We start from the raw sequence: 18,339 nt of genomic DNA on the forward strand, positions 1-18,339 counted from the left end.
AGGGGTTGTTGTGGGTTAACTAAGGTTAAATGAGACCATGCAGGTGCAATGCCTGGTTCAGAGTCAATAAACGCTACTAATTTTTAGTGCTTCACACATGATAGTACCCAATATACTATCAATACCTGTCCCGTTTGTTTTGTCCTCTTACTTCAACTTCTAAGAGACCTTTCTTGTAAAAGGAAATCTTTAAATTCTTTCTTATACCAATATGTTTTTCCTTCTGGGGACTCCTGATGTGATGAGACCGTACTGCTCAGAATTCCATAAGGAATTAAATTTGTGTTTAAGATCTCGTCATGGGAGTCCACTAAACCACCCACACCCACAACGAACGGGTGCATTAGAGAGTAAAAACTGACACGACTCTCAGGACGAAGCCCAGGATGACTAGTGCGAACAGCGCTTCATGGCCGCTAAAGTGAGATTTGCCATAGAACTTCTCACCTGAGCCTTTCAGCAGCAGGGCTGTGGCTTACAGAAGGTGACAGGGCTGCTGGACTGTAGCTGGGTTTGCATTGCTGATACCATTTTCCACAGCTGACTGCCCGGCTGCCTTACCTGCTGCTTTGAGAAGAGCCGCCATCCGGGTGGAGCCTCTCCCGGCCGCTATGTGCAGGGGTGTTGTTCCATCATAGGTGGTACTGTCTACATCGGCATCACCCTACAACCCGGCCCACACAGAAAATGGTTAGTTGAAGGTTCGCTCGCCCCCTGACCTGTCTCATGGCTCCTTGAGTTGTATTCCTAGCACAGGTGCCCTGTGGGGCAGGCTCTGCCACTGAAATAATCCCCAGTGAGAGCTCCCGGGCAGGGGCGACAGGAATGTCTGAGGCTGCGGTTCTGAAGCCTTGCGCAGACATGAAATAAGAGTGGAATGTAGGGAGAAAGGCTGTCACCAACACCGTTTTTTGAAAAGATTTTCCTAAATCGCCCTTGGAATTTGGCGCAAAGGCAAACCAGTGCATCCTTTACCTCCAGGAGCAGGCAGCCGGCCAAGGAGATGTTGTCGTGCTCCACGGCCAGGTGCAGCGCGGTGCGGCCCGACTTCTGCTCCTGTGCGTTGACATCCGCCCCTGCGGCCACCAGCAGCAGCAGACAGGGCATGCTGTTGCTCATCACGGCTACATGGATGGCGTTCAGACCTGCGGCCCAAGCACAGGGACAGTCACAGGGCAGGAAGGCAGTCCCAGGACAGCCCCCCTCTGCAGCTGAAGGAAATGACCAGACTGATCCACGGGGTTGAGGTAGGGAGGGTGGGGGTGGGGGGTGGGGAAGGCTGATGGATTGCAGCACGTCTAGTGCTGAGAGAGCCTCTGTTCCAGACAGTCTTTCCAGGCGCTGTAAGTCCACTGTTCTGCATGGGAACCCAGAGTCTCCCTTTATGTTCTCAGGAGACACCGTGGGCAAATAAACATTCTCAGAATAAATGATGCTTTCTCCAGTTCACGCCCAGTATTGTCGGGCCTCTGCTCATTCCTTCTCCTGACTAACTCTCCCAGGTCATCTCTGAAGGAATCGGCCCTGGTGAGCAACAGAAATCCTCACAGAGATGATAACTGCAGGTGACTAAGGTTAAAAGCACTTCAGGTGCAAATCAAATAATAGAACACGTTTATCAAACACCGACTAACTGTTTAGAACACAGATAGCGACAGTTATACCATGATGTGTGGGTTTTCTCTTACCTTCCCCGTTGGGGTGGTTGATCAGCAGAGCTGCTTTCCTGTGCTTGAGTAAAATACCGAGGATCGTATCCTGTCCTTCTTTGGCAGCAAGGTGCAAAACAGAGTTTCCCAAGCGGTCCAGAAGGCTCAGGTCGGCCCCAGCCCTCAGCAAGTCCTCCACCATAGCCTCCTGCTTGGTGATCACGGCCAAGTGCAAGGGCGTCTGGGAAGGTGGAGGAGGGGCAGGAGATAACACTGTCAGCAGCAAGCACTTACAACCCATGGACCTGGCAGCCGTCACGGCAGTGGGTCATTTTTCATTCCCAGATCAGCTAACTTCTCACCTTTGCAAAGGAATTACTCCCTGTCCCATATCATCTAGGAATGAAGTATATAAACTGGATTTTTAGCCATTTATTAAGATTATTTTTCCATTTACCATTCTCAATAGCTTTCCTGTTTCTCATTCCAGCTTACTGATTGCTGATCTATTAACTCATCTGTTAGTAAATTTAGTATTCTTGAAATTCTAGTAGGATTGTATCTTTAGCTTATAATTCCACGTGTTAACAAATCAAATCAAGTCTACATTTTACTGAAGTTTAAATGAACCACTCAACAGAAACCAATGAACAAAGGTGCTGTTATATTGATAAGGGAAATAAATTTAGTTAAATTAAAAAATACTGTTCCATGGATTGGCCTCCATGAGATCAATCAACAGAACTTTCTAGACCCCATAAAAGGTATCAAAGGACTATCTACTTTATAACTTGGACAATAGCACCACCTCACTAAGAGGGCTCAGATGAATAAACAAGCTGACCTGCTGACACCTAATAGGTAGGTGAAGAATCTGTGTGATTCCCCTGCCCCTGAAGTAGGACCTCAGTGAATGCAAATGTTTTGAAAACTGGGTGTTTTAAATATGCATAGGACAACAGAATCACAAAAGTATCTTTCATGGAATTGAGGTCACTGACAGAGAATAGCAATCTATCACCTATCTATCTATCTATCTATCTATCTATCTATCTATCTATCTACCTACCTACCTACTTACTTACCTACCTATCTATCTATATAATTTAAAAATATATTTTTATTGATTTTAGAGCGGAAGGGGGAGGGAGAGATAGAAACATCAATGATGATCACACTGGGGATCAAGCTGCAACCTGGGCATGTACCCTGACTGGGAATTAAACTGTGACCTCCTGGTTCATAGGTCGACGCTCAACCACTGAGCCATACTGGCTGGGCAGCAATATATTTTTATACAAATCGGTCTATTTCACAGGAGCCTGTGAAATCCAACTTGTCTAGTGACAATTTGCTTAATCTTCCCTCTCAGTAAGCAGCTACTGTAGCAGTGCCTGCTAAATGTCCTGGCTGGTGCAGGTGACCAGAGCACGTGGGAACTTGGATGGAAGATCTCTGCTGTCTAAGTCTCAATTACACTGATTATTTAATACAGTAGAAACAAGACAGGATATTTTGACATATTTCAATCCCTCCCATTCTTTTGTTCTTTTAGGACTATGTCATGGCTTGAAATGGAATGGTGTCCTCAAAACTTTAGGTATGTAGGCTCTTGGCTAAAAGCCTTCCTCTTGAAAAATAAACAAGTAAATAAATAAAAGCTGTTCATTAATCAGAATGCTATTTGGGGAGACGGGAAAAGAAAATAGAATGAGAATAGAAGATCTGAAATGGTCAGATCTTATAGCATTCAGAGATTAGGAATTACTTGTAGTATCAATATAATTCTTTTTCATATCACACAAATTTTTTTACCATAAGAGAGGAATTGTTTTGTTTTTTTCAATGTTTTTTCCCATGGTCCCACCAAAAGTTTTCTATGATATTTCAGGCTCTAGATCTTAAACCCAGGATTACCTCTTACACAATCACACAATATGTGGACCCAGAAATCACACAATATGGGGACCCATAAACAGAGAAGTGATGCTATGCCTGTTGGCATGTGGATGTATGCAAACATTTCTCAGAGCCTAGCAGACAAATGCCCCAGCAGCCCGACTCCTGCATGTATGTCTGAGTGATACAAATCCATAGGGGGGCCTGAGTGAGGATATTGATCACAGTATCATCTACGGAGGTAGGAAGCAAGAAGCTGGCTAAGTGTCCACTGCTGGGAAACAGGTACATTACAGGTTGAAGATGGACACTATGGGATTCTCCTCAGAAACTAGAAACAACAAACCAGCTCTGCACACAGGTGTATGAGTGAATCCCATAAACAGAGAGGGCAGAAATCTAGGGACATGTATAGCATAAAGTCAATTTTGCATTTAAAAAAGACATTCATGAAGAACTATGCGAGCGCGTGCGCGCACAAACACACACACACACACAAGTACACGTAAAACTGAAGCCCAAATAAGATCTGTGGGTTGTATCAATGTCAGTTTCCTGGTTTTGATACTGAACTATAGTTATGCAAGATGTTACCACTGGGGAAACTGGGTGAAGGGTACATGGGACCTTCCGGTACATTTTTTGCAACCACGTATGAATCTATAATTACATCCAGTACAAATTAAAGGAAAAGGTTAATGCAGAGCAGGATCTGTATGTATAATATAATGTAGACTATATATGAGAATATACTAAAATATCTACCTGTTTAAGGAATTAAGGTATATACCTGCCAGTTTTAAAAACAGTCATGGGGATGTAAGTAAGTACAGCATAGAGAATATAGTCAATAATCTATATATATAAAAGCCTAAGTGACCGTTACAACCAGATGACCGGCTGGTAGCTATGATGCGCACTGACCACCAGGGGGCAGATGGTCAACACAGGAGCAGAAACCACAGGCATGGAAACATGGAACAGACTGATGAATCTCAGAGGGAAAGGGCTAGGGTGGAGGGTGGGAAGAGATTTATCAAAGATCTTATATGCATACTAGAGGCCAGGTGCCCATGCAGCAGTGGGGTCCCTTGGCCTGGCCTGCGGGGATTGGGCCAAAACTGGCTCTCTGACATTCCCCAAGGGATCCCGGATTGCAAGAGGGCACAGGTCAGGTCGAGGGACCCCACCAGTGCATGAATTTATGCACCGGGCCTCTAGTCCTATGTAATAAAAGGGTAATATGCAAATTGACCCTAATTGTGGAACGACCAGATCACCGTTTGACCAGTCACATGAGGTGCACTGACCACCTCTTAGTCCCTTTCCCCGGCCAGCAGGCTCTGATTGCCCGATGGCAAATAGGGAACTGGGGGTGAGTGGCAGGGGACGCAGGTGGTGCCAGGGTAAGGCTCCCATCCCACCAGTCACCCCACACACAGAGGGCAACCCGCGGCAGGGGCGGGGCAAGCAAGCAGGTGGGAACAGCCGACCTATTGGGTCCATCCCCTGGCTGTCAGGCTCTGATCACCCGATGGCGAACAGGGAACTGGGGGTGGGTGGCAGCAGTGGGCAAGGCTGGCTGCGGGTAGCCAGGGAAGATGGCCCTGATCGCAGGCTAGGCCTAGGGACTATACCCATGCACAAATTTCGTGCGCCAGGCCTCTAGTGTTACAATAACTATGCATGGTGTAAGATGGGTACTAGAATTTTCAGGGTGATCATTTTGTAAATTATATAAATGTCTAATCACTATGTTGTACACCTGAAATAGTGTATGTCACTATAATAGTGTATAATAGTATATGTCAACTGTAACTGAAAAATAAAAAAAATAAAGCTTATATGTTTATGTAGCTGATACATGGGAAAATACTTACAAACATAATAGTTCTATTTGGGAGTGGGGCTGGGAAACTTGCATGTTGCCAGGGAGGGCAACTTGTGATTCTCCAAGGAATGTACGTCCTTCTGTGTTATTTTAAAAACTATAAATATATATTATATTTATCACAACTGAAAACAGAAAATACAGGCACAAAAAGCCCCACTAATGTTTTATAGGAACATATGCAAATAAAAGAACCCACATCAAACACACTGGAGTAGTTGTCTACGTTGGAGTGAGAGGAAGTGGAGAGGAAATAGAGTTGAAAGGGAATAGATTACAGAAATATTTTCAGAAAAAACCTTAGCTCTATGGACTTGGATTATTCTGCGTGTATCTCTAGAGGGTGGGTGGGGAGAGAGATTTGATCATGACAGATGGCCACAGAAATGTACTAAGATTAGAGAAAGGTATTTTGGGAGAATGTTTAAGACGATTGCCAAATAATCCAAATACTTAAGAGAACTGCTCAATTTCTCATCAGGAATAGTTAATAGAGAACCTTTACAGTAGCTAAACAAGAGTCCAAGTCTCAGGGGTTTCTAGCTCTCAAATTGAAGTTGTTGCTGGGTGTGTGTTTGAGATGTAGAAAGCATACAGGGGATCCAGAATCTTTGCCCACTAACAAGAGTAGTGGGAAGGGAGGGAAAAAATAGGCCTGCATTCTCCTGAGAGTCCCTGAATCAGAAGGCTCAGAAGTGGGATCGCTGGGTCAAATGGCAGTTCCATTTTTAAGTTTTTGAGGAAACTCCATACTGTTTTCCATGGTGGCTGCACCAGTCTGCATTCCTACCAGCAATGCACTTAGGGTTCCTTTTCTTCATACCCTTGCCAGCACTTGTTTGTTGGTTTATTGGTGGTAGCCATTCTGGCAGGTGTGAGGTGATAACCTCATTGTCATCTTGGTTTGTATCTCTCTGATGATTAGTGATGTTGAGCATTTTTTCATGTCACTTAGCCATCTGTATGCCCTCTTTGGAGAAGTGTCTGTTCAAGTCCTTTGCCCATTTTAAAATTGGGTTGTTTGCCTTCCTTTTGTTGAGTTGTATGACCTATTTATAGATTTGGGGAATTAACCCTTTATCAGATGTGGCATTGGTGAATATGTTCTCCCATACAGTGGGTTCCCTTTTCATTTTGATGATGATTTCTTTTTGCTGTGCAGAAGCTTTTTAGTTTGGTGCAGACCAACAGATCTCAGAGGGGAAGGACAGGGAATGGGAAGAGATTATGTGAACTTATATGGATGCATGCAGAGTCCATAGACAAAGACAGTATTGTGGTGGGGCAGGGGCTGGGTGGAGTGGGGCAAAGGAGGGGGGGTGGGGGGACATCTGTAATACTGTCAACAATAAACATATATATTAAAAATAATACATATTTTTTAAAAAGGCTCAGAAGTGCCACAGGTGGTGGTTTCAAGGTTTTGTCTCTAGCACACTGGAGTCTCAATATATGTAACCAAATGATCTAGTAAGGAGGTTAGCACATAATAAATCACAACTATGGATCCTGTTGTACTGTGTCCTTTGCAGGTCCTATTTATAAACAGAAAAACAAGTAATTCCTTGAATCTGACCTACAGGCAGTGAAGTTAGCAGTCTTTGAAAGGAGGACCGCAAAGTGACAATGTCCCATACCTAGTTTGACCTGTACAAGTGGATGGTGAAAAGGCACAGCCATTCCAAAAGCCTCAGAGAATCAAGCTTTATGGCCAAATGACTTTCCAAATACTAACAACCCTAAAAATGGTATGAAAGATATCCTTTAAATGTTGTGTATCTGAAATTAGATCTCACCCTAGTTTTTTTATATCATGAGTCAGTGAGGAATCCCTAACTTCACTTGTCCTTTGACATGAAGCCCAGCAGCCAGAGAAGAAGCCTTACGTCCAATGGTAACTTGTGATTTTGCCTTCTCAGGAAACACTTATTCACAGGCAAAAATCTATTGACAGCTACATGTAAACATTTTAGTACCTTTGCTTTGAGGAAATAGAAAGGATTCATATCTTCTGCTTTAAAAATTGAGAACTAGCCCTTTATCATGTAAATATTGTATGCCATCGCTGTCTGTATTTTCAGAGTAGGAGAGATGCTTGAATCAGGCATCCTAGCACACAGTCTAGGCCAGGGGTCCTCAAACTTTTTAAACAGGGGCCAGTTTACTGTCCCTCAGACCGTTGGAGGGTCAGACTACAGTTAAAAAAAACACTCTATGAACAAATTCCTATGCACACTGCACATATCTTATTTTGAAGTAAAAAAACAAAATGGGAACAAATACAATATTTGTATTTGCATGTGTCCTGCGGGCCATAGTTTGAGGACCCCTCACTCTAGGCCAAGGACTGGGTAGTCACTCTGGGTTGAGTGAAGGCAGGGAAAAAACAGGACAGCTGAGCAAGGGTGAGACCAACAGACTGGGACAGAAGCCTGGTGGGGCCAGGACAGCTTCCAGGGGAGAGAGGTGGGAGCAGCCCTGGGAAGCCCCCTCTTCCCACGCTAGTGCAGCCGTAGGTCCCTTAGCCAGGGAAACTGGTCCAGGTCTTAGGGCTCCCAGCACCCAGGCTTTGGTTCTGTTCAAGCAGGTTTACTCTTTCCTCACCTGACATGTGCATGCGCTCAGCAGGCAGCCTCAGGAGGCTCCACCTAACCTCTCTCTGCAACTCTGAAGGCCTCTCTAATAGAGTTCCTCAAGTGGCTTCTGAGCTGTCTTTCTGTTTTTGAAAGACATTTTTTCTTCCTCAGACAGTCTTTTCATCTTTTTGTATTCTGATCGCATCAGCACCTTTTGTTTGATATACATGTAATTTAAGGGTTGTCAAAATGTGTTTCAGCAGACTTCAAAATTCTCATAAACTATTGGCTTTGAAAACTTAAATCTTTTTCAATTTTATTTTTCTTGACAGACGTGATGCATTTATGCTAGGTTCTCCCTCTAAAATGGATGGACTCTTTGACGGCTTCTAAAGTTTAAAGTTCACCTTCCTGCAGCAGATGTGACCTTTCACTGTGGGGTGATTGCTAGTACACCAGATCAAAGTATCCTAATTCATTAAAGAACATTCCTCAGTGATAGGCTTTGAGGATCTTACCTGCAAAGATATTTTGTTGTATGGTTCGCTACTGCTAACATTCTTAGAAATAACACACCACACACACACCCACACCCACACACACACACACACACACACACACATACAAACCATAGATATTTTACTTGAATCCTTGATAGTTCTGCTTACCTGGTAGAGGTCATTTCTCATGTTGATAATGTCATCCAAAACCAAACCAGACGTGACTTCCAGCAGATCCCTCACAAGCTGAGCATGCAGGTGGATGATTGCTAAGTGTAAGACACTGGAACAAAAATATAATGGCAACAATCAGCTAAAATGTAAATGGGAAAAAAAAGATTTCCAAGATATGATTAGACTTGGAGACTGCATCTGGCTCTTATACCTAGTTTTCTTTAGCCCCCAAATGTTCTGAATCGATAAAATGTCTGAATCTGAGGTGGGGGTGCTCTTCTGCCTACCCAGGGCTCCTACACTCATTTACGGTGCCTGCCTCGTCTTTGGGGGCTTGCAGGTTTGATACTCCCCTGAGGCGGAAAGGCACCTGGGCTTTGAGGCAGAGAGTTGAGTTCAGATCCCCACTCTGCCCTTGTGCTATGGCTTCAGGGCACTTTCTCCTCTAACTTTCCCTGACATGTAGACAATGCATGTCAGGTGCCTGAACTCGGATCTGTTCAGAAAATGTAGTTACTAGTACTTCACCTGCCCTGCCATCCTGCAAAGTACATTGTGGTGGCTTTTTAAGATCTTGAAGTCAGGCTTTTAATGAGTAGAAGACTCTTGAGGCAAACTTTTTTTTTTTTCAAAGCATATTTTCATTGATTTCAGAGAGGGAGGGGAAGGAAAGAGAGATAGAAACACTGATGATGCCAATCACTGATCAGCTGCCTCCTGCACGCCCCACATGGGATCGAGCCCGCAACCCAGGCCCGTGCCCTCTCCAGGAATCAAACCACGACCTCCTGGTTCATAGGTCAATACTCAACCATTAAGCCTTGCTGGCCAGGCGAAGCAAACTTTTGAAGGAATACTTGAATATATTTTTCCCTCGCAGATATTCCCTTGGCCTGAAATGGTTTTGCTCCTCTCTTCTCTGTGTGGACAGTGCCTCTCCATCTTCACACTCCAGTTCAAACCTTACATCCTTGGAGAAGACTTCCCCAACTTCGTAGGCAGAAAGCGTTGTCTCCTCTCAAGTTTACCACTTGGCTGCACAACTACAATTTTCTCTACATCTCTCTCCCTCTCTGGCCTCGGAGGCCGGTTCTATCTGGGTCAGCCTGACAGGCCTGGCACAGCTTTATAGTTTAGGCACTATACTAAGGATGACAGAGGAAACCTAGAAGCTTACACTAACAAGGTAAAAACTGTTGGCAGTTGTCAAGCATCACTCCATTTTTTTAATTGTTAAAAAACTTATTATTAAAATTACTTTGATAACAATAAAAGTGGCTACTGTTTGTTTAGAGCATCTATTTACCAGACTGCTAAACACCTGACATACATTATCTCCTTTATCATAACAACAATCGGACGAGAGAGGTAATATTATCCCCATTTTTCAGATGATGAAACTGAGACTCATAGGTGTAACAGAATTCAACCTGGGTCACAGAGCCAGAGTGGGGAAGCTGGGATTTAAGCTCAGGTCAGTCTTGCTCCGAAGTCATCTCTTACTGCTGTTTTAGGGGCATGTGTGTATTGCTCTGAAGGGTTGTAGGTGAACATCTAAGAGGATGAATACGCTCAAGTAAGGGCAGACTGTGATGCAGGGCACACTCAAAGTGTCACACGGTGGCAGTACATCTGCAACTGGAGGCACAGACTGGATCTGCTCTAATATAAAGATAATAGGTGTCATTTCATCCAGGCCTTTTTCTTAGCTACAGCAAGGGTACTGTCCTTAGGATTGACATCGGCACAGAAGGGCCTCAGAAACTAAACTGTGACTCCATTACTTGAAAGAGCTTTTTCAATGAATGATTTCAGAGTTTCACTACTGTCTCTTGCATGAGAGGCTGGAGGAAGACTTCTGAAAATGACCTGAAGTCTGACGCACACATGATGCACATGTACCAAGAAAAAGGCCACACTTCAAAAAAGGCCTAAAAATTTCCATGTGCAGCTCAGCACTTCATAGCAGAAGTCACTTCCCCTTCCTCCCCAAATCCTCACACCCTCATGGGAATTTCCCCAATACCAGAAGTTTTTATGATTTTTTTGTCTTTATTGTATTTTCTGTAATGACTAATAGCCACAGGATTCAGATTATTAGCTGCATATGACAAGCTCAGTGAACACAAGAGGCCTGAGCTCTGAAGGGCAAAAGGCATCCCTTGTCTACATTCTTTTGGGGACTCCTCTTTGGTCTCCCCAAGTCTCAGCCTTCTGGCCTCTAGCTGTGTCAAGCCCCTGAGAGCCTGCTGGCATGGGTATGTCTGGGGTCCTAGGAGGGGACCCTAAGTCTTGATTTCCTGCTTGGGCAGGGAAGGCCACCTCCTCAGCGCCTCTATAGATGCCTGGAGTCCTTATACATGTGTCTGCCTCCCCCTCAGTGCACCCACTTGAATTCGTGTGCCTTGTACCCTTCCGACAACCCCCTTCCCACGCCAGTGGTCTCTTTCTAACTGGTATGTGCTTGTCTTTCTTAGGCTCATCCATTCAGCAGGTCCCTAAAAATGTCACTGCAAATGCTGTTGTCCTGCCTGGGTTGACTGCTTTCTCTTGTGGTTATTCGCTATTGAGTGCTAAGTGGAGAACTTAACCCAGTTGAAAAACATTCTGCTGCTCATGACATTACACAAAGAAGGGTGCACCGGTTCCTCCCATACTGTATAACAAGGCCAGTGGTTATACCACATCCTTGGTTACGCTGCAAGGAATGAGAACAAAGGTCTCTGAAAACCTGAGATTGGCACTTTCCTAAAGCCTTGGGTTCGGTTTTTAAGCTGAGGTTTAAAACACAGCACTCAGGAGCCCTTTCACAGAAAAGGATTTCACTGTCAACACTATTTTAGGAAGGTTTTAGATAAAGCATTTGATTGAATCTGAGGGCTGCTGTCTTGTTACTTTTATAGGCTGCTGAGATCATTTTAGAAGTCTCAATGAGAGGACGAAGAGAACCGTTTTAGGAAGAAGCCAGGTGGCTCTGCAAATACAAGCCCAGTCACAGCAGGAATGGGAGGCATGGTGTTGGGAATGTCAGACTCCCGTGCAATGCGGGTTAGAGCGGTCATGAGCCCGAGCCAGTCACAGACTGGTGACCATTAACAGAGGCAGTAGAGAAGGAACCAGTAACCAGGAAAGAATGACATTTGCGTCTTAATCATTTTGTTGTTATGCTGTCTTTTATTTTTAAAGACTACAGCCAGACTTTCTTGGCTATCTCCCATCTAAGTCTTGGCCAGGCCTCACCCTGCTTAAGCTTCCCAGGTCAGACAAGATCGGGAGTGTTCAGAGTGGTATGACCATAGGATGTGATGTCTTTATGGGGCTTTCTCTCGAGTAACTATCATTATAAATATACTGTTGGGATAACAAGTGCTTTAGGGATTTGGTAAGACCACATTTTATTATTATTCCAAAGCAAATAATATTAAAGCAAATATTATTACTCTTCATATATATTTACTAAATATTATTCCAAATTTTATTTCCATAAATAAAGCAAGGCTCTTAAAAAAGTACTGCCCCCTGACATACACACACACACACACACACACACACACAATTTAGTTTCCTTGCCCAGAATGCAGTGCTCTTCGGTGAGTATTCCAGTGATTCTAGAGTCCAGGCGGTGAGAGCCAGGGGACAGAAGAAGTGAATTATGCTACTCAACCTCACTGACACATTCTTTTCCTTGAAAGACAGTGTTCCAGTTACAGGATCCAATCATTTTGCTCAATCCTCCTTTTCTCCAGCCAGCACACACCTTGATTAGCTCTCTTCCCTGCCCTAAAACAAGCCCTGTATTCAGAAGTCCGGACTTACCAGTCCCCATTCTCATCCTGCACGGCAGTGAGATGGCGCTGGACAGCCAGCAGCATCTTCACGTCTCCGGTCACCGCATAGTCAAACAGGGCGTTGGCATGCCGCTTGGCGAGCTCCAGCGCCTTCTCCAGAAAGAGGTTGTCTGCAAGGCAATGGCCAAAATCACAACTGAGTGTCCTAGACTCGCTCTACAGGTCTGGCCTGCTGGAGGGCAAAACCATCAGCACCAATGCTCCTTGCAGTGCTTCTGGGTTGTATTCACGAGAGAAAGCACAGCTGGACACTGGCTCACTGGCACATACAGAGGCTGGTCTGAAAAATCGATCTACTGTTTCTTAGGGGGAAAGAAGTTTAGAAATGTCTGTCATTTAAAGAGGAACAATCCATCTCTAAATAAAGTTGATTGGATTTGGCCATCATTATAAATACTTAATCTCTTGGTGAAACAATCGATCCTTCACTGGAGTCTTGAGCAACTCGCTCGTTAGGCAAGTGTCAAAAACCACAGTCCCTGCCATACACAGAGGGATTTTCAGGAGCCACTGGTGTTTGGTACATTTCTTCCTGAAGGTCAGGGAAGGCACCTTGTGGCCCATGGGGGCAAACCCTGGGCATGGCCTGTTCTTACATGGCCCTAGTTAAGCAGGGCTTGTTCGTTTTAAAGGGGTATAAAAAATGGGGTGACAGAGACCATATGTGGCCCCCAAGTCTAAATATTTACTATCTTTCCCTTTACATTATGAGTATAATCTGGGATGACCTAGAATCCTGACCTAGACTCTAATGACCACTGGTTCAAAATACACACAAAAGCACACTGCCCCTCCTAATCCCGATTCTTCAACAAGGGCACCAGGACAAAAGGAAACGTTCTTATTTTGAGGCAAAGTTCCACTTTAGTATGACAGTCAAGCTACAATCTAGAGAAGGGAGACTATGCAACTTATAGAAACCACTTGTCTCTGTTATCTGTGGTAGAAATGAATTAGGTTCTGTCTCAGATACCATAAACCTGCGTGATTATGACTGGAGAACGCACATGTAAATTTCAGTACTTTGTACAGTCAAAGACAACACTGGGAGAATGGACATCCCAGTGTGAATAGAACCTGACAGGTGCTTTTCAAAAGGCACACAGGACTCTGGAGAGCACACTGAACTAGACATGGCTATGTCATCTTTACAGTAACAGAAAAAACAAATCTGTTTTCTGGAAACAACTTTTACACCTCGCACCGACTCATCCCCTCACCCACCATGCAGTGTAATCATCTGCCTGCTCACTTACCCTGAAACCTGGAATTCTCTTTCTTTACTCCCACCGGATCCGTCAGAGTACCCTCCTTGTCCCTCTGGCCAGACCCCTTATCTGGTTCTGTGGTTTCAGTGACTTTCCCAGAGAGACTTACAGCCCCTCTGCCATCACTCTCGTCATAACCTTCAGGGTCATTTTTAGATGAGGTGTTCATGATTCCTAAAATAAAAGAAAAAACACTGACTTTTTCTCAATAAAATCTATTTGTTAAATTATAATTCATTGTTTCAATGGAGGTCAGATAATTTAAAATTCTTTTTAAAATGGACATAAGTAACATGCTTTGTAGCTATTTTAAACTCTTCTAAAAACATTTTAAAATATAATGATTTGATATCTGCATATATTGCAAAATGATCATTACAATAAATCTAGTTAACATCTGTCAGCATACAGTTATATTTTTTTCTTGTGATGAGAACTTTTAAGATGTTAAAACCCATTTTTTTCACTTCTAAAAACTTACATCTCTTCTGTTTATTTGTAAGGAACAAAATGAAATAAAGCTCTTCTGGGAATTGCTGGAAAGTACAATTTTTTTTAAAAAAAATATATTTTATTGATATTTTACAGAGAGGAAGGGAGAGAGATAGAAAGTTAGAAACATCGATGAGAGAGAAACATCGATCAGCTGCCTCCTGCACACCTCCTACTGGGGATGTGCCCGCAACCCAGGTACATGCCCTTGACCGGAATCCAACCTGGGACCTTTCAGTCCGCAAGCTGACGCTCTATCCACTGAGCCAAACCGGTTTCGGCGGAAAGTACAATTTTTAAAGTTGTTGAAAGCAGAGGACTTCTTTCTTTCCTATTGCTAATTAACCAAGTGAGTTGTAAAGATGTGATCTCAATTCACATTCTTCAGTGTGGGAGTGACCCAGTGCATCATTTCGGATCATGCTCTTTCAGGTCCAACTATGTTGTCTGACAGGTCCGAGGAGAAAGCACCTATGTTTTATGGGCAGACCTGGTTCAAATCCTGGTTCTGCCACTAACAGATATATATTTCAGTGAATGAATGAACACTTCTCAACCTCAACGTTCTCTGGTTGTTAAACGGAGATGCTAATATTTTCCTTACAATGCAATCATGAAGATTACTTAAAACATGTTAAAGCAGTGGACATAAAACAGCATGCAGTAGAAGGGAAGACTTCGTTGTATTATGTCTTCAATGGGAGCACTAGAATGGACATGTAACATAAACTATGAATACATGATGTGACAGCTGCTGATTAGGGGAAGCATTGATGGGAAAAGGCCATCCCTATAAAATTCACAATGTCTACAAAAGTATAACGTTTGAAAAAAAGAGAGAATAGCTAAGTTTGATAATTTTTTTATGTTTGAACTAGAGGCCTGGTGCACAAAATTCATGCACTTGGGGGGGGGGCAGTTCCTCAGTCCAGCCTGTGCCCTCTCACAGTCCAGGACCCCTTGCTCCTTATCGCCTGCCTGCTCACTGCTCCTTACCGCTTGACTGGCTCGCTGCTCCTTAACACTGCGGCAGAGGCAGGAGAGGCTCCTGCCACCAATACTGTGCTCGCCAGCTGTAAGCCTGGCTTCTGGCTGAGCGGTGTTCCTCCTGTGGGAGCACACTGACCACTAGGGGGCAGCTCCTGCATTGAACGCCTGGCCCCTGGTGGTCAGTGCATGTCACAGCAACCAGTTGCTCTGCCATTTGGTCAATTTGCATATTAGACTTTTATTATATAGGACTAGAGGCCTGGCGCATGAAATTCGTGCAGGGGGTGGGGGTGTCTCTCAGCCCGGCCTGCATTCTCTTGCAATCCGGGACCACTGGCTCCTAACCACTCACCTGCCTGCCTGCCTAAATATCCCTAACCACTCTGCCTGCCTGTCTCATTGTCCGTAAGCCCTCTGCCTGCCTGATCGCTCCTAACCACTTGCCTTGGTTGCCTTATCACCACTAACCACTCGCCTGCCTGCCTCATTGCCCCGAACCACCTCTGCCTGCCTGCATGATCGCCCCTAACCATTCTGCCTGCCTGATCACCCCTAACCATTCTGCCTGCCTGCCTGATTGCCCCTAACCCCCCTGCCTGCCTACCTGATTACCTCTAACTGCTCACCTGCCTGCCTGATTGCCCCTAACCACTCACCTGCCTGCCTGATTGTCCTTAATTGCTTGCCTGCCTGCCTGATCACCCCTAACTGCCTCTGCCTTGGCCACCCACCCGCTGTAGCAGCCGCCTCTGCCTCAGCCACCGTGGCTTCGTCCAGAAGGTTGTCTGGAAGGATGTCCGGAAGGCCGTTTTTCTGTCCAGTCTAATTAGCACATTACCCTTTTATTATTATAGACTAGAGGCCTGGTGCACAAAAATTTGTGCACTCGGGGGGGGAGGGGAGGTCCCTCACCCCGGCCTGTGCCCTCTTGCAGTCTGGGACCCCTCGGGAGATAACGACCTGCTGGCTTAGGCCTGCTCCCGGGTAGCAGAGGGCAGGCCCAATCCCTAGGTGCAGCCTCTGGTCGGGCTCAGAGCAGGGCTGATCGGGGAGTTGGGGCGCTCCCCCCTGTCATGCACAGAGCAGGGTGATCGGGAGGTTCTGATGCCACCCTCAGTCACGCTCAGGGTAGGGCCGATTGGGGGGTTGGGGCACCACCCCCTGTCACACTCAAGGCAGGGTCGATGGGGAGGTTGCGGCGCCACCCCCTGTCATGCACAGAGAAGGGCCAATCAGGGGGTTGGGGCATTTCCTCCTGTCACTCACAGAGCAGGGCCCATCAGGGGGGTTGGGGCTCTGTACCCTGTCACACACAGAGAAGGGCCAATCAGGGGGTTGAGGTGCAGCCCCCTGTCACGCACAGAGCAGGGTGCATCAGGGGGTTGGGGCGCTGCCCTCTATCACCCACAGAGCAGGGCCGATCAGGGTGTTGGGGTGCCGCCCTCTATCACCCACAGAGTAGGGCCGATCAGGGGGTTGGGGTGCTGCCACTCTCACACTCAGGGCAGGGCCGATGGGGAGGTTATGGCTCTACCCCGTCACACACAGAGCAGGGCCCGTGGGGGGGGTGGGGTTGGGGCACCACACCCTGTCACACACAGAGCAGGGCCAATCAGGGCGTTGGGGCGCTGCACCCTGTCACACACAGAGCCGCAGGGTGATCAGGGGGTTTGGGCACTGCCCCGTCACACTGATCCCAGTGCCGGGAGGCCTCGCGGCTCCGCTGATCCCGGTGCTGGGAGGCATATTACCCTTTTACTATATAGGGTAGAGGCCTGGTGCATGGGTGGGTGCCGGCTGGTTTGCCCTGAAGGGTGTCCTGGATCAGGGTGGGGGTCCCCACTGGGGTGCCTGGCCAGCCTTGGTGAGGGGATGATGGTTGTTTGCAGCTGGTCACACATCCTTCAGGGTGGGGGTCCCCACTGGGGTGCCTGGCCAGTCTGGGTGAGGAGCTGAGAGCTGTTTCCAGGCTGGGGGTGACTGAAGCTCCCAACCACTCCTTTTTTTCTTTCTTTTTTTTTTTAATTCTGGGCCAGCTTTAGCTTTGAGGCTTGGCTCCAGCTCTTAGGCCTCCGCTGCTGAAAGTAGGTTTCTGGCCTTTGCTTACAATGTTGCGATCCTGCTGGTTGAAGCCCGGCAGGTTTCTGGGGTTTTGTTTAGCTTCTATGTTTGTTACATAGTTGCTTGCAGCTCAGATGCCTGCAGCGGCAGGCGGGGAACGTTGGAGTCCTCCGTCACTGAAGCAAGCAAGCCTCATGTTAGTTTCAAGCTGCCTGGCTGCCATCTTGGCTGGCAGTTAATTTGCATATTGCCCTGATTAGCCAATGGGAAGGGTAGCGGTTGTACACCAATTACCATGTTTCTCTTTTATTAGATAGGATAGTCAAGTCTCAATATGTTCCTTTTTTAATGTCCTTTTCTTCCCCCCCACCCCCCCCTCGTTCACACCACTTACAAAGTAAAAATGTAAGTATAAACATAGCATCAAGAGAATTCTCCTCAGGAAATAAAAAGTTTTTTTTAAAAGCATCTTCTTAGCTTATTTGCATTCATCATTTTTTTTCAAGGTGATAATGCTGTTGTGATAAATAATGATAAAAAAGGATAAAAATTCTATTTGGCATTAAGTTTTTTCTTCTTTCCTCAGTATTAAAAAAGATGTATTACTTACCGTGCTTCATCCCAGCATTAGATTTAGTGGTTCCAGGGTGGAAGGTAATCCCACTGTATGTTGGAAATCCATAGTGGGGGAAGCCATATCCTGAAATGGCAAGTAAAACAAAGGAGCCCTCATGAGGTTTATTTTTTTACAAAGACTCAGCAACCTCAACATCCCCCATCCAGGTGAGCACAGGCTTGGGTGTGGGAGGGCATTTGCCGGACACAGTTGAGAGTTAGCAAGATGCATCATGGCGGGGGGGGCGGTCATGGATGAGCAGAGTTCGATTCTGACAAATTGACACCTGGGCAGGTCAGGCAGTGCCCAGGCTCGGGGCAGCACAGGGGAGTCCGTGCTGGAGGAAACCTCCCTCACCCGTGCAGGAGAGAGGCT

General features: G+C 45.8%; 1 protein-coding gene across 2 annotated transcripts in view; it reads right to left on the reverse strand.

Moving 5' to 3' along the window:
- NFKB1 (nuclear factor kappa B subunit 1) overlaps window positions 1-18,339 on the reverse strand; it is a gene marked incomplete at its 5' end in the record, with an annotated part of 130,242 nt that overhangs the window by 11,127 nt on the left and 100,776 nt on the right. For both annotated transcript variants that reach the window (XM_081085577.1, XM_081085578.1), the window contains 7 exons: window positions 562-664; window positions 976-1,145; window positions 1,689-1,890; window positions 8,684-8,798; window positions 12,506-12,647; window positions 13,794-13,979; window positions 17,959-18,048. In XM_081085577.1, coding sequence (XP_080941703.1) covers window positions 562-664; window positions 976-1,145; window positions 1,689-1,890; window positions 8,684-8,798; window positions 12,506-12,647; window positions 13,794-13,979; window positions 17,959-18,048 — 1,008 coding nt within the window. The remainder of the gene's footprint in view (window positions 1-561; window positions 665-975; window positions 1,146-1,688; window positions 1,891-8,683; window positions 8,799-12,505; window positions 12,648-13,793; window positions 13,980-17,958; window positions 18,049-18,339) is intronic.

Source organism: Myotis nattereri, assembly GCF_964212035.1.
Source record: "Myotis nattereri genome assembly, chromosome: 1".
Taxonomy (NCBI): domain Eukaryota; kingdom Metazoa; phylum Chordata; class Mammalia; order Chiroptera; family Vespertilionidae; genus Myotis; species Myotis nattereri.